General features: G+C 41.6%; 1 protein-coding gene and 1 long non-coding RNA gene across 2 annotated transcripts; both read right to left on the reverse strand.

Annotated features, from left to right (window-relative positions):
- Nucleotides 1–1,208: 1,208 nt before the first annotated feature.
- Nucleotides 1,209–5,531, reverse strand: LOC143925492 (P2X purinoceptor 7-like). The gene is made up of 4 exons (XM_077450002.1): nucleotides 5,456–5,531; nucleotides 5,303–5,368; nucleotides 1,649–2,019; nucleotides 1,209–1,525 (listed from the first exon to the last, which is right to left on the reverse strand). Exons 1-4 carry the CDS (start codon nucleotides 5,456–5,458, stop codon nucleotides 1,336–1,338), a joined length of 630 nt encoding a protein of 209 aa, XP_077306128.1. The 5' UTR covers nucleotides 5,459–5,531; the 3' UTR covers nucleotides 1,209–1,335.
- A 1,022-nt stretch (nucleotides 5,532–6,553) lies between these two features.
- Nucleotides 6,554–12,701, reverse strand: LOC143924546 (uncharacterized). Its single transcript, XR_013261888.1, has 2 exons — nucleotides 9,488–12,701; nucleotides 6,554–9,404 (listed from the first exon to the last, which is right to left on the reverse strand). It is a non-coding gene; the product is annotated as an uncharacterized LOC143924546 (long non-coding RNA).
- Nucleotides 12,702–16,406: the final 3,705 nt, after the last annotated feature.

The raw sequence follows: 16,406 nt of genomic DNA on the forward strand, positions 1-16,406 counted from the left end.
ATTTGGTTTTACTAAATGTTTAGATCGCTTAATAGAACAAAAATTAGATATTCAATTCGTTGGAACAGATCGACACACCGGTATACGAAAATTAACAACGGAAAAGTACCAAAATATTAATCATCAATTCGACATCTGGCATTATGTTAAAAATTTAAAACGTAAACTTATGCAAATTTCAAAAAAAAAAATGTATCGACCAATTCAGCCGTGGATTCGAGCCATATTGACACATTTCTATTGGTGTAGTCGAGATTGTAATGGAAGCGAGGAACGTTTTAAACTTCTGTGGGAATCTCTACTACATCATATAGTAAATGTACATGTATGGAAAATTGGAGATACAGAGCACAAATGCCAACATGATGAGATCGATGTGCATTCTCCGACTGTTCCTTGGCTAACCATACACACACCTGCATTTCACGCATTATCCTCAATTGTTTTGGACCCTCAGTTGGCAAAGGACATGAAACATCTCACTTTATTTTGTCAGACTGGGGTCATCGAAACGTATCACAGCATGATTCTAAAGTATAGGCCCAAAAGAATCCATTTTAAAATGGATTCAATGGATGCAAGAACTAAATTGGCGGCATTATGCCACAATCACAATGTGATACGTAAACCGGCTCTGACAAAAAAAAAGGATGCAAGTGGTGATGAGATTTTGGTGTTAAGGAAAAACCTGTAATTTCCACGTGGTCGGAAAAAATGGATTGTTCGCAATGTATTTGAAAAGATGAACACTGACCACACTTTTGTAATGCTTGCAAACATGATTTCGATCATCGAGGGCACAATACATAGTTCTTGGACATCAAAAAATCTTCTGATGCCCAAAAACATAGCGCCTGTTGAGAGGCCGGAAACAAGTGCCGCGGTGCTTGAGCATATGACACGCTTTCCAACAGGTGTAAAATGAACTTGATAAGTGTGTCATATCTAAAAGATTGGATTGACATTGCTATATACGGCACTTTCCAAGGCACTACAAAACTTTAAAATTGCAAATTTGTTTGATTGTTTCATGTTGACTTATTATGGTCTGTTGTCTATTCTTTTTTTCACCGAATTGTATTAAATTTTTTTATATAGAGATAAGTTTGTTGCATCTGTTGTTTTAGGTAGTGCATACTCTTATCGTACACATTGAATTAATTAATAACTTTGATCCTGTTATAAATAATACAAATAACTCATTAGCATAAATTTAATTTTTTTATTTATATATTTTATTAAAAACATTGCAAAATAAAATAAACTGCTAACATTAATAATATATTGAATCAAAAAATGAAAAAAAGGTCAACTGTGAAAACTAAAAAAAGGAATTTAGTGAAACGCCATTTCCGATGCGTCGTAGTCTTCGGAGTAAAGAAATCCAACATAATTCCCATTTGGATCAGGAAAGGTCTGACGCACTACTTTTACTGCACACGATGGGATGACCCTACGATTCCCCTTCCCTAAAAAAACGTAGATCCATGCAATAAAAGCACGATACGCTGTTTTGCATAATCTCCTGAAATAAAACATTTTTTGGATTTAAAACAAACAGATAACTTTAAGAGAACTTTGAATTTAAAAAAAAATTAATTTAAAACGATGGGTAGTCTCATGTAATAATATTAACAAATTCACTGACCTATTGTTGTCGGCATCGACAACAGGACGTTCCTCTAAATACAACATGGTAAACATGAGTCTGACGTGTTCCTCTGTTGCGATTTGAGACGAGAAAATATCTGCCTCTGTTATGCATTTCCTTCCCTCTGGTATGCATCCGTCTACCTCGGCTGTTTCCCGGCAACAAACTGATTCCACCTGGGTAGCCATTGGTATACAGCATTGACACTGACACCAGTCTATGTTGCCTATTCTGTCATCGGCAGTTTCTTGATTTTCTGATGCGGATGAGGCAACACTCGACGAAGTAACCGTTGGATTCACTGGGAAGGCACGGTCAATGTCTCGTGCGGGGTACCTTGCTAACAGCTGCTGGACTATTATCTTGCGCTAAAATCAAAACATTGAATAGATAATTTTAAAATTTTATTGAAATCAAAAAATATTTGGATTAATTAGCAATAAATAAAACTAAAATTGGAGATCTCTTGTACAAAAAAGAATTTGGGATTAAAATAAAAAAAAAAAAGATTGAAGTAAGCTGATAGTTCTAATAGACATTTTTCTATAATAAAATGTTTGTAAAACGAACTTTGCTTGATGTATTCTTCAGTCAATATATATGGATATAGAATTAGATATTTTCTTTTATCAATTTGAAAAGAGTTACTTTGGATTGCAATAAAAATATACACAAGATAAAAAAATAGATTTCAAAATACTAAAGAGAATGAGACATACAAATGCTTGTGCCTAAAGGCTAACATGCGCTAATTAGACTCCTCCCCCCCTACAGCTGAACAATTGGCCTCTTCCACAGGTGTTGGAGGGTTGTAAAAAACCTGTATTATACAGCTATGTGCACCCACTTCAGACATTGAGCGCAACTTATTCTGCAGTGGCGGAATTATCAGGGTCGCAACAGTCGCAGTTGCGACTGGGCCCTGTAATTCCATCACTGTGGGGGGAGGGGGGGGCGGCGTGGTTGCTATCCACGGGGCTGTGAGTGGAGAGCGTGTCTGTCATTTAACAGCAGCGCAGAGCCAGAGACACCGGGACTGACATTTAATTTTCCCTCGTTCTCTCTCCACAGCTGATCTGCTCCCCCTTCGGCCACCCCTCCCCTCCTCTCCTGTGTTCTCCGCGGGCATTCAGGTGCAAAGCTAACAAGCTCACATTTCCCGCGGAGAACACAGGAGAGGAGGGGATGGGAGGGGGGTCCGAAGGGGGAGCAGATCAGCTGTGCCAGCGTTCCCTGGGAGAGAGAACGAGGGAAAATTAAACGTCAGTCCTGGTGTCTCTGGCTCTGCGCTGCTGTTAAATGACAGACACGCTCTCCACTCACAGCCGCACTGACCCCTCTCCAGTGTGTACAGAGACTCAGGAAGATCCCGCCGCCCATAAACATCCATAGAGCTGCTGATCGTTGCCTCCCCCCAGGTGCGGGGGGGGGGGGGGTACAGAGATCTGCTGGGGGCCAAGGTGCACATCGGAGTCCAGCAAGGTACAGAGAAACCTCTTTAAGGGGGGGTGACTGTCTAGGGACCCTAAAGTAAGGGTGGCTCTCTGGGGACCCTGATGTAAGGGGGGGTTATCTGGGGATCCTGAAGCAAGGGGGCCCTCTGTGAACCCTGATGTCCAGTACCACCGCCACCCCTCCTCCAGTACCACCACCACCACCGCGCCACCCGCCTTCAGTACCACCACCACCCACCTCCAGGACCACCACCACCCCTCTCCAGTACCACCACCGTGCCCCCCACCTTCAGTACCACCACCACCACCCACCTCCAGGACCACTGCCAACACCCCTCCAGTACCACCGCCACCACCTCTCCAGTACCACCGCAACCCACCTCCGTTACCACCGCCACCCCTTTCCAGGACCACCACCCCCCTTCAGTACCACCACCATGCCACCCACCTGCACTACCACTGCCACCCCTCTCCAGGAGCACCATGCCTCTCCAGTACCATCGCCACCCTCCTCCAGTACCACCACCCACCCTCCAGTACCACCACCCACCTGCAGTACCACCGCCACCACCTCCAGTACCACCGCCACCCCTCTCCAGGACCACCATCCCCCTCCAGTACCACCGCCACCCCCCTCCAGTACCACCACCGCCACCCACCTCCAGGACCACCACCCCTCTCCAGGACCACCATCCCCCTCCAGTACCACCGCCACCCCCCTCCAGTACCACCACTGCACTGGTGACACAGGTTTCACTCGGGACACAGGCTGCACAGAAATGTTTTACTTTGTTCTACAGTTGAAAAAAATATAGTATCAAAATCATGCTTTTGGGGGGGAGGGGGGGCCCTTCCTGATTTCTTGCATCGGGGCCCTGAGGTTTCTAGTTACGCCTCTGTTATTCTGCGTGTATATACGACAGTTTGTAAGGGTTTGTCCAGTGTCAGCAGGGCAAAACACGTATGCCGCAGACACTGTGTAACATCCTTATTGCGCAGTGCATCGAGCATCACCTATGGTGAACCGTGAAGTTAAGCCGCAAGGCTTACATTCATGATTCACATCCAGAAGATGTTGGCATCAGCACCGGAGAGACAATCGAGAGATTGGCATAAGGTGTTGATCTTGATCGCACACCGGTCAGCTAACTATTTTTTTGGATAATTCAGAAGCTGTAGTACCTATAGCCGAAGAATTTAAAGCGTGAGTCTTGCGGTTTTTTGGTATTTTTTTTAAGCCAGCAGCTACAAATAATGCAGCTGCTGAGTTTTATAATAATGACACTTACCCGCCCAGCGCGCACGCGATTGTGGCACCCAAAACCAAACTCTCGATTGTCTCTCGGGTGCTGCCGCCTCCATCTTGGCTATGGGAATCAGGAAGTGGAGCCTTGCGGCTTCATTTCCCGTTTCCCTAATGCGCATGCGCGAGTCGCGCTCTGCAATAAGGATGGTCCCCGCTATCTCTGGGATCTGTGTGCTTCCCAGCAGACAGCGGGGGACCTTTGCAAAAGGGCGTAGATATCTGCGGAAAGGGGTGTTTATTCTGCAGATATCTATCCCTGAAGTGGGTGCAGATACCTGTACTCCACCCTGAAAGGTCAAGATGGTGGCGCCGTAGGGGGGGGGTGTTCCTATGAGCGGAAGCTCCACTTTAGGGTGGACCTCCACTTTAAAAAAAATAAAATAAAAATAAAAAAAGAGAGAACAAATGATTTAACAAATGATTTAAAAAAACATAGATGGAAAACTTAGGCCGCGTACACACGCGCGGACTGTTCGCCCAACTTTGTCCGTCCAACAGTTTCGGCAAACAGTCCGCTCAAACTTAGCATGGACGGACATGGCCACACACGACGGACGAACAGTTTGCTGAAACCGTGCGCGATGACGTGAACGGCACGTACGACGGGACGAAAAATACGACGTCCTATACACTGCATTATAGCTTTCGGCGTGAAAATCCTTTCTGAGCATGCGCGAGACTTAGTTGGCCGAACAAGCCTACACACGAGCGAACAGTCCGCTGAAACCTTGTTTCAGCGGACAGTTTTTCGGAATTTCCGTAAGACCTTGTTCGTCCAACTGTCCGCTGAAACTGTCCGCTGAAGCCCCACACACGAGCGGACTGTCCGCCCAAACACTGTTCAGCGGACAAGGTTGGGCGAACAGTCCGCGCGTGTGTACGCGGCCTTACTCTTTCCTCTTGACTAAACGAAGAATAGTATTCGACGATGTCTGCCGCTGTTCCAGAATTATTAGCCTTCAAGTCAAAAGGAAATTATGAATGGTCATTATATCTTCAAAACAAAATAAAACTAAAATTTGATAAAGAATAATTTTTACTTACCATGTTGATATCGAGAATAAATTTTGACAAATTTTTTTCTTTTCTGCAATCTGCAAAAATTAGGCAGTGATTAATTACTTTAGATCTGAATATAATGACGTACCGTTAAATGTAGGCAAAATAAAAAAAAAATTGTAAGACCACAGTTTATATCTTTATGGTGCTATCTCTCATCTCAATATATATATATACATATATATATATATATATATATATATATATATATATATATATATATATATATATATATTCTAATGAGTGTGTGTGTGTGTGTGTGTGTGTGTGTGTGTGTGTGTATATATATATATCTCTAATAACATACACACTATCTACGGATATATTTTTAGGACCATGCAAACAAATGTTCTGAAATTGTCACTTCGAAAGAATTTACAACTAGTTAGATTAGATAAGAAAGGAATTGATATAAGGGGTGGGGTAGGGGTGTATTTACAGATAAGGAGAAAAGCTAAGTAAGGTTTTTAGTTTGATTATTTTTTAAACTAAACACACATTATTTGGCGAATATATACACACATAATATATGAAAATTACCACAATAAAAAAAAATACAATTTAAAATAATTATAATAATAAATGAAGGTGTATACATTTAATTTAACTATTGATTAAAAATATATTTATAAAGATAGATATATATTATATATATATCTATAGATGTATAAATATATATATATCGCTAGATATCTCTCTCTATATATATATATATATATATATATATATATATATATATATATATATATATATCTCTATTTACATACATACCCCCACCAATCATATATTTAGTTAGCTGGTATATATAAATGTAAACATAAGACTTAAAGCTATTTAAAGTATGTGAATATATATATATATATATATATATATATAATGTGTGCATATCTACATTTGTTATACGTATATATATAGCCGAGAAAATTTACTAAAAATTAAAAAAAAAAAAAAAAAAAGGCAACTTTTGCTAAAGGAATATTGTTAGGTTGCTCGTCTTCTGTAAGTAACCCCTGGTAGCCTAGGCTAGGATTGAAGAGCGGAGGTCCCTTTCACCGGTGGACAAAACATTACACATACACGCTATTGTACGTGAATAATGAATGTGCCTATTGAAGCACACACAACAATTTTATTTAGTTTGAACAGAAGGACAGCCCTGTGGTTTAACCAATCAGGTAATTCATACATACATCGACATTTTTCTTAAACTCATGACATTATCTAAGTCAAAGGTGAAATACAGTCTTCTGATAGTTATTTCATCATTTCAACATCTGCTGACTGACCATATTCTTGCGTAACCAGTCCTATCTTAGCTTTGTACCTCTTACCGCAGACAGATGCATCCTAATATGTCAACATCTTGCATCTTAATTCTGAACTTAGTGAAATGCACGCCTAAGCATATTATCTTAGACCTTTAACCTAGTACCGTATATCTTTTGGCAACCTTAATAAGTATTCCCTTATAATCCTTCCTTTGATCATTCTGTGATTTACATAATGATCATTCCTTTTCTAATTTAATAGCACAGGCTTCATACTCCGAACCCTTGTGCTCTTGGTTTCTATACCATACCGTTGGATCCTTAACAATGGAAGTGAGTTTCAGATCCTTCGGAGCGACCGTGTTTCCCTTTTTACATAAACATTTGATTATCTTATAACAGGCATATAAAAATAGAATGAAGAGAATCACAGTGACAATTGTCATGGCAGCATTTCGGAGCCAAGATATTAATCCCCCAAAACTAAAACTGCTCGAGAAGGGATCCCAGTTTTTTCCTATGTTCCTTGCCTCTTTCTGTAGTTTATTTACCTCTTCCCTGTGTTGAGCAATAACGTCATAGTAGTCTGGGACTTCGATGCTGGTATTATGAATCCAGGTACAGCACTCATAATCCTCAGTAGTCTCACAGAGGCCAGTAAGGGCTGCACTCATACTTTCTATAGCCAACTCATGTAGTTCTAGTTGCTTCCTAATTGCCCTAGTTTCTAGATTTAGTTTGGTTATGTCATCAGAATTTTCCTCCAGAATCTCATCAATTATGCCAGTGTAATTATTTAATCTTTTCATTAGGTCAATTCCCCACCCTGTCCAGGAAGGGAACCATGCCCAGGCCATATCTTTTCCTAAAAACAATTCTCGTTTATTACGGTGTCTAAGGGGATATCTAGGATGCATGCTGGCTTCAAGGAGGTGACTTCCCTTGTTATCCCCTAATACCCCCATAATAGGAACCAGGGCTGCAAGGTAACACCACCCCTGGGGTTTGGTTGGGATCCAGGGGTGACAGAGTTTGCCGCAGCATATATATATGGTATTTCCTAGAGCTAGGGGTCGTTTATGGAACACGTTCCTAAGAGTATCAGAAAGGCCAGAGAGCACCAGAATTGACATTAATTGGTGTATTGTAGTCTTGGTACTGGAGCTAAGAAAGTCTAAAAAGGTGGCATTTAGGGTGGGATCTGAAGTATGGAAGAAAGAAGGACTGTTAAATGATGTCATTGAAATGTTAAGTTTTGCTTGTTTGCAAACCTCGGCTCCATCTGTGGTGTTTCCCAGTCGGAAACACCAGTCTGGGAAGTGGCTTCTACCTATAATTTGGAAAGTGAGGGTTTTATTTGGACGGGTCCTAGTAACATTCGTTAGGACGATAGGGGGTGTTCCATTAAGGAGGGGGGTAAAATTCAAGGGGACTGCCATGAGAGGGATTCTAGCTGTACTGGGATGTAGCTTGCTGCAAATCCAGCATTTCTCAAAACCAGATTTTTGAGCATAGCTATATTTGAATTTTAGTAGTAACATCTTGTTAGTCAGTCCCTTAGGTGACTCATTAACGGGTACAATACTTCTACTATGTCTTTGGCCGGGGGTATTATTCATCTTAGGTGGTCCACATATCCCTTTTAATAGACCTAAATCTTCTGGATGATATATACAGTTGGCTATAAACCATGTGGGCAGGAATACAAATAGTACCAGACTACCCCAAAGGCATACAGCCTTCCCTGACACTGATGGAGAAAGCATCTTTGTTTTTTTTTAAAGTTCTGATTATTTGTTATCTAAGAGTTCTGTTCTTCTTCTTCGTTTCTCATCCCGGCAGTTGTTGGCTCTGTTTTGTCCTTTTGAGGGGGTGTGGGATCTTCCAGGGAAATTTGTTCTATGCCTCTCTGAACTTCTTGTAGATCTTGTTCTTGGGAGTTGCTGCTCTCTGTCACTGCCAGGGGCTCTGGAGTCGAGGGAAGCTGGGGACACTTTTTAAGACGGCTGGCGTGGATCCAGGTGTTTCCTAGGTCTGTTAACACTGCGGTCCTGGATACCTTTTCCACCTTCCATGGTCCTGAGAAAGCCGGTCCGATACTCTTTCTTTGTGCTAATTGTTTGATCAGCACTTTATCCCCAGGGATGAAGGGATGCGTTGGTTCTGTGGGAAGAGGGAAAAAAGGTGACAGAAACTTGTTCGTTTATTTCGTGGAGCATACTTACCAGATTTTTCACGTACATTTCCTGTTGGGAATAAATGTCAATATCAGTGTCTTGGTCTAATGGGGGTAATTCTATGTTTGCGGGGATTCCCATGAGGACCTCAAAGGGTGATAATTTTGTTCTTGCATGTGGATCTTCCCCTCTTTTGACCAAAGACCTTCAGGGTCTTTGGTCAATCCTTCCTTTGTCCAAAAATGGACATCATCTTCTGTGGCCATTGATTGCATCTGTGCTATGACAGTTTTAAAGTTAGGTGCTGCGAAGTGTTCCTTGAAAAACATTGTTGTGGGGGCAGGTGGGTTAGGGGAAAAGGCAGCAGCTCTTTTAGCTTCTCTGTCAGCAAGAGCATTCCCTTTTGAAACACGACTGCTGTCAGAGGAGTGTGCCTTTACTTTAATTATGGCTACCTTTTTTGGAAGAAGAATGGCTTGGAGGAGAGCACTAATCTGTGTGGAGTTGGCAATTATTTTGTTGTCTGCTGTTTTAAAACCTCTATTGGCCCATATCACACCAAAATCATGCACCACTCCAAAAGCATATCTACTGTCTGTGTAGACGTTCACCTCTTTACCGGTGAATAGAATGCAGGCCCTAGTGAGGGCTTCCAGTTCAGCCACCTGAGCCGAAGAGGGGGCAGTGGTTTGGCTTCTAATACCTTGTTTGGCAACTGGACTATTGCATATCCTGTTTGGAAGGTGGAATCAGAGGGACGGGAGCAACTACCGTCCACAAAAACATCCTCTGCACCTGAGATAGGGGTGTCAGTGAGATCCGGTCTGGGACTGGTAATAGCAGCAACCTTTTCCGAACAGTCATGTATAATGTCTGGGTCATGTGGTAAACGCAACATGGAATGCAAAAGGCGCACAGCGGGGTTGCTGGCAGGCACATATTTGAGTGTGAGGTTATCAGTGTTCATCAGTGTTATCTCATAACCACTAAGTCTTTGCGAGGTCATATGTTGGGTATTCATGTTCTGAATAAGATGCGTGACTGAATGAGTGGTATAGAGAGTCAATGGGTGACCTAGCACTAATTTGTTTGCATCTTGTACAGCCATTGCACAGGCAGCAAGATTTTGGAGACAGAATGGCATTCCCTGTACTTGGATGGGGAGTTTTTTTTAGATAGGTAGGAGACAGGGCGGTAGCCTGTTCCATGCTGTTGTGTCAAAACCGCGGCAAAAGAGGTCCCCGAGACTACACAGTATAGTTGAAAAGCTTTACCATAGTCTACCAACCCTAGGGCGGGAGCATTTGACAGACTGTTTAATAGAGCTTGAAAAGCTTGTAGTCTGTCTTCAGTCCAATCTATTAATTTAGGGGCTGTCGAGCCAGTAGCCTCTCTTAGGATACTATCATAATGAGAACAGTCAGGGATCCATTGGCGGTAATATACAATTGCACCCAAAAATGAGAGTAGGGCGGCCTTGTCTTTTGGGGGACTGAGAGCTCGAAGGGCTGCGGCACGTTTAGGTGACACCAGCCTTGTTCCTTCCTTTAGAATGCACCCTAGGTATTCTACCTGTGGCTGGCACCATTGTATTTTCTTCCTTGAGGCTAGATGCCCGGCGTGAGCTAGGTGTTGTAACAGTGATGTTGAATCGACCGCACAATCTTCAGCAGTTCGACTGCACAGGAGCAGGTCATCCACATACTGTATTAGTACCGACCCACGCTCAGAAGTCCAAGACTTGACAGTCTCGTTGAGTACCATAGAGAAGGCGGCTGGACTGTCTACATACCCTTGCCAGGTTAGTTGGCCCCCGGCCCAGGAGAAAGCAAACATAGGTTGGGCTTCCTCTGCAATGGGAATGCTAAAGAAAGCATTCGCTAAATCAATTACTGTGTAGCATAGAGAGTCTGCCGGTATGCATGAAAAAATAAGTGATGTCTGAGACTAGGGGTGGGAGGGGAATCACTTGTTTGTTTACGGCTCTGAGGTCTTGGACGAGTCTCCACTCGCCACTGGCCTTCTTTACAGGGTAAATGGGTGTGTTCCAGGGACTGATGATTGGTCTCAGGATACCTTTTGATATGTAATCATTAATTTGAGGGGAGATGCCTTTGACTTTCTCTGGGGGTAGGGGATACTGTTTTTGATATTGTATCCCTGCATCTGACCGCATTTGGGGTGCATATGGTGTGCAATTAATAAAGCCCACACTACCTTTGTTTTCTGCCCAGATAGCATGTGTTTCGAGAGAGGCGGGGAGTAGCATAAAGAAGCCTCTGTGTGCATGTCGCTTAGGGCCATGTAAGTCACATAATGGTGAACTAGCGGTAAGGGAACCTTCTCTATTAAACTTAATGATAATACACAGTTGTGCCAAGAGGTCCCGTCCCATAAGGGGCACAGGGCATGAGGACAAGACGGCAAAAGTTTGGGTACATAATTTCTGTCCTTCTGGAGTGGCTACAGTCAGTGGTGGAGTGATGGGATGGGTGACAGGTGTCCCATTAATACCAACAGAGTTTCCCTCGGTGCATTATTTGTGGCTGTGTAGGATATTGGGGTAGTGGTTGACGAGGGTTCTGGTATGGCAGATAACGGGGATACTGTGGGCGGGTCTGGGGGTTAAATCCCCTGCCTCTGCCTCTTGCTCTAATCTGTCCAGTCCTATAAGGGCACTGGGATTTCCAATGTCCTTGCTGTCCACAATTGCCTATATTTTCCAAGGCATTTGTTCCATGCACAGAAACAATCCTTCATGTATTGTGGGTCAGCCCCTTTGCAGGGAGGATAAGAATGCTTATGTACCTGACAAATTTTACTGACTTCTTGCCAGTCTTCCTCAGTACAAGGACCATATGGCCCTGGGTCATGTATCCCCAATTGCTGACACCTTTCTCGGACTTGTGTCCAAAATGGTTCTACCTGGGGGCCAGGGATCATATTACTGACAAATTCATAGGGTGATGGGGTGGCCATAGCTTGGGTTGCTGCAGTATTCCCCATCTAGTAGTCTGGGCAGTGTGTGTCTAGTGGCAGGACACAGGTGATAACACCCGGTTTGTCCAACAATCCGGTCTCTGGTCTGGGAGTAGGATCCCTGATCTTTTTTGGGGCAGATGGACTTATATAAAACTATGAAGATTTACCCTTAATATACGATGAAGGGTAAATTTTTCCTGGTGGCGGTATTTACCCCTCTTACACCAAGTCTGCAAGAGAACCCCCCTGGTCTGGTGGTCAGTCAAATCCACTTGTCATCTATTCTTAGGAAGAGTAGACCTAACGTGCAATGGGGGCAGGCGGATGCTATGTCACTACAAGAGGGCTCCTCATATTCTGCACTTATTTAAACAACAACAATTATTTTCCTTATACTCTATATTAAAACTTATACTCTATATACTTACACGTGTACCTAGAGAGAAACAGACATATTCTTAATATACTTTAAGACATGACATAACCGTATTGCAATACATTTATCAATTTATAGTGCACTTTTTTTTAAAAAATTTCAAATGGGCGTCCACTCCACCAATCCCTTTGTCACGGGCGTAATCTACTACTTCCCGTGTTAAAAATACTATCACCAATAGTTTTAAGTCAGACCAACCTAGTCGGACTCCCCTAAACCTATAAATTCCTTGCGAGCCCTTTTCACCTCCCGAGTGACCAGCCTAGTCCATCGCGAAGGCACAGTTACTTCTTTTAATTTTAAACTAAGTTCGTAGCGGCCGCCCGGACAGAGTAAGTGTTTACACCATTCACCAATCAGGTAAAAAAGAGTAAAGTGACTTACCTGTCGCAAGACGAGACGAACCCCACTTTGCTGGTACCAAAACTGTTAGGTTGCTCGTCTTCTGTAAGTAACCCCTGGTAGCCTAGGCTAGGATTGAAGAGCGGAGGTCCCTTTCACCGGTGGACAAAACATTACACATACACGCTATTGTACGTGAATAATGAATGTGCCTATTGAAGCACACACAACAATTTTATTTAGTTTGAACAGAAGGACAGCCCTGTGGTTTAACCAATCAGGTAATTCATACATACATCGACATTTTTCTTAAACTCATGACATTATCTAAGTCAAAGGTGAAATACAGTCTTCTGATAGTTATTTCATCATTTCAACATCTGCTGACTGACCATATTCTTGCGTAACCAGTCCTATCTTAGCTTTGTACCTCTTACCGCAGACAGATGCATCCTAATATGTCAACATCTTGCATCTTAATTCTGAACTTAGTGAAATGCACGCCTAAGCATATTATCTTAGACCTTTAACCTAGTACCGTATATCTTTTGGCAACCTTAATAAGTATTCCCTTATAAATATTGTCAACAAAAAGCCTGGATAGATTAGATTGTAATTGCCATGTTAACACAAGGCCAGCAGAACATCTGTGAAAGTGCTAGAAAGGCAGATAACAAAACAACAAACCAAAAAAAAAAAATCGATCTCGGCTTGGGGTGGAAGGGGGAAAACAGCTATAGAAAAAAAATATTAAAACTTTATTATAATTGTTTAAAAAAAAAAATACAGTACATATGTATGTGTGTAATATATATATATATATATATATATATATATATATATATATATATATATATATATATCTATATTTAAAGAAAAAAAAATAATAAACATTTTTAACATATAAATATATATTAACTTAAAAATTATTCTAAAATTTAAAAATGACCATATATATATTAATTTGAACTTTACGTATATATATATATATATATATATATATATATATATATATATCCTCCATATCTCACACCCAAAAAAAAAAAGAGATAGATATTTTGTGTTAGATATTGCAAATATATATAGAGAGAGAGAGAGTTATGTATTGTGCATATATATTGCGAGAGATCGATTTCTATATATAGTGATATAGTATATATATTTGGGGGTAGATATTGCATATTTATATATATATATATATATATATATATATATATATATATATATATAAATATGCAATATCTACCACCAAATACACACACACACACTACCTAGATCTCTCTCTCTCTCTATATAATTAAATGTGCACATTTTCAATTTAAAAGTAATTGTTCACTTTTTCCCCAGAGCATTATGCTGTCGATCTAAATAGTGCAAGGTAAAATAAATTTTTATACTAACCTTTCCTCTTGATCCAGCGCCGCTCTATCGTCTATGATCGTCCCATCTGTGCTCTTTGTTTCTTGGTTTATCTCCGTTGCCATCACAACGGGGCGGGACTTCCGACGACAACACCCGTTGTCAAGGCAACCGGAGCTGTTGACGGCGCTCGAGATTGCGCTGACTGCGCATGCGCGAGATCTTTCATAGAACGGGCGGTGCATGCTGGTCATTTTGGAGCACACTCTCCCGGAAGAAGATGCCTGTGGGCTTCACATGCCCACAGGCAAAATGGAAACCGTCAGGAGACGGTTTTATAAACTCATTTCTGAGCAGACAAAGGCATACTGCTGTTTGCAGAAACACAAAAAGTAAGTGTTATCCTTATTAAGAATATTGATTGTGACTATGCCTAAACAAAAAAAACGTTCTAAACAGTGGAATCCCGAAATAGGTGAATTATAAAGCCACAATTCCAAGTGCTGAGGGTGTAATGTAAGACAATGTTATAACTTTAGAGTTGGTATTTTTTAATAGGTGAATTATCTTATCAAGCAAATATAAGTTTCTAATACGGCCGACTCATAATGTGGACAATGAAGCGAAGTAGGAAAAATTTGTTATTGGGGGTAAGGGAGGGGGAGGGTGAAACAAGAGGGATATGAGTACATACAAGGACATTCAATCTACGTGAATTATTTAGCCAGCACTTATAGAGTATGCGTCTGTAAGTTTGAAACGTTGCCAGTCATACCAAGTTGCTGTAAATTTGGATACTGTTTCATGTGAGATGCTAATCAATTCTTCAATGGTCTCAGTGTCATTTAATCTGCGGAACCACTCCTCCTTCGTTGGGACCGAGGAGGAGCGCCAATGACAAGGAATGCATTGTTTAGCGGCATTAATCATGAACATGTTGAGAGATCTAAGGTAATGTCTTTTGGGAGTTTCGGTGTAGTGAAGCAAGTAGGATGCAGGAGAAAAGTCATTGTGCTGGGATGTGACTGCAAAGATGGTGTCATGGATTGTCCTCCAAAAGGTTTGGATGAGAGGGCACGACCACCAAATATGGAGCATGGTACCCTCCTCCACACCACATCGCCAACATTTATTCGAGATGGAAGCCGAGAATTTATGGAGCAGTGAAGGGGTCCTGTACCATTTTGAGAGTATTTTATATACACATTCTTGGATGGCTACATTAAGGGAGCCTTTGTGTATATACAGTATGTACAAATTGTTTCCCAGTCCGAATCGGAAAGCTTGATATCTAGATCTTGCTCCCATGAGGAAAATCATTACGTTATAGAAGATTCCAGCAGTTTTTTTGATTTATGGATTCAGAAGGAATTTTTCACTGAAAAAAATCACTGTTTTGGACTTTGGAGTTATATTTATTTAATTTCTTGTTTTTCCTTTTGGTGTCATCACCCAACTGGGACTTTATTTACTATTGTATTTCACTATATTTTGGTTGTAATTGTTTTGTTTCTTGCATTTTTGTAATATGGTGGGTATCATTTGATTGTCAAATTTTCACATTCTTTTGATATTTATATTTGCTCTAGCGCCCCTATCAGTATATCTTCCCATGAGGAAAATGCCTTGCCGGAGAACGCTGAACTGTCTTTGAAGAGGGATGAGTAGAGGGTAGATATGAGATGTCTTTGAGGTGTGTGTTGTGAGCATAGTTCCTCTAGAATAGTTAGGTCTCTTGTCCAGTAGTGTACAGTGTTCCTTCTAGCAAGGAAGTGGTGTAGTTGCATGTAAGTCCATTTTGGAATGTGATTGGGAGACGTCTTGGTGTTCAGATCCTCTAGGGAGAGGAAGCTACCTCCTCTGGTAAAGAAGTCTCGTGCTTGGAGGTCCTTGTGAGGCCAGGTGTGAATAAGGAAGTTGTCGCACAATGATCATTCTTATGGTGTAGGGAATCACTGGCTGAAAAAGCTGATCTCTGAATGATGCCTGTAGCTGCACCCATCATTCAGATATCCCCGCACAAAGTCAAGGATGTCATATGATGACCGGCGGGCGGGAAGTGGTTAAAATGCATTTTTTTTATTTAACACAAAGTATATTTCTAACACATAGCATGTACATATCAAAAAATTACACCCCAAAATAGATTCTCCTACTCCTCCTGAGTACAGCGATACCACATGTGTGAGACTTCCACAGCCTGGTCACATACAGAGGCTGAATACAGCCAAGCATGGCTGAGCATGGCCAAGTATTGCAGGGTACCACTGAGTATGGCTGGGTATTGCAGGGTATCCCTGAGTATGGCTGAGCATGGCTGAGTATGGCTGGGTATTGCAGGGTATCAACGAGTATTGCTGGGTATGACAATT

The sequence above is a fragment of the Lithobates pipiens genome, unplaced genomic scaffold (genome assembly GCF_037356315.1).
Source record: "Lithobates pipiens isolate NorthernLeopardFrog02 unplaced genomic scaffold, aLitPip1_a1.2 Scaffold_22, whole genome shotgun sequence".
In the NCBI taxonomy this organism is placed as follows: Eukaryota; Metazoa; Chordata; class Amphibia; order Anura; family Ranidae; genus Lithobates; species Lithobates pipiens.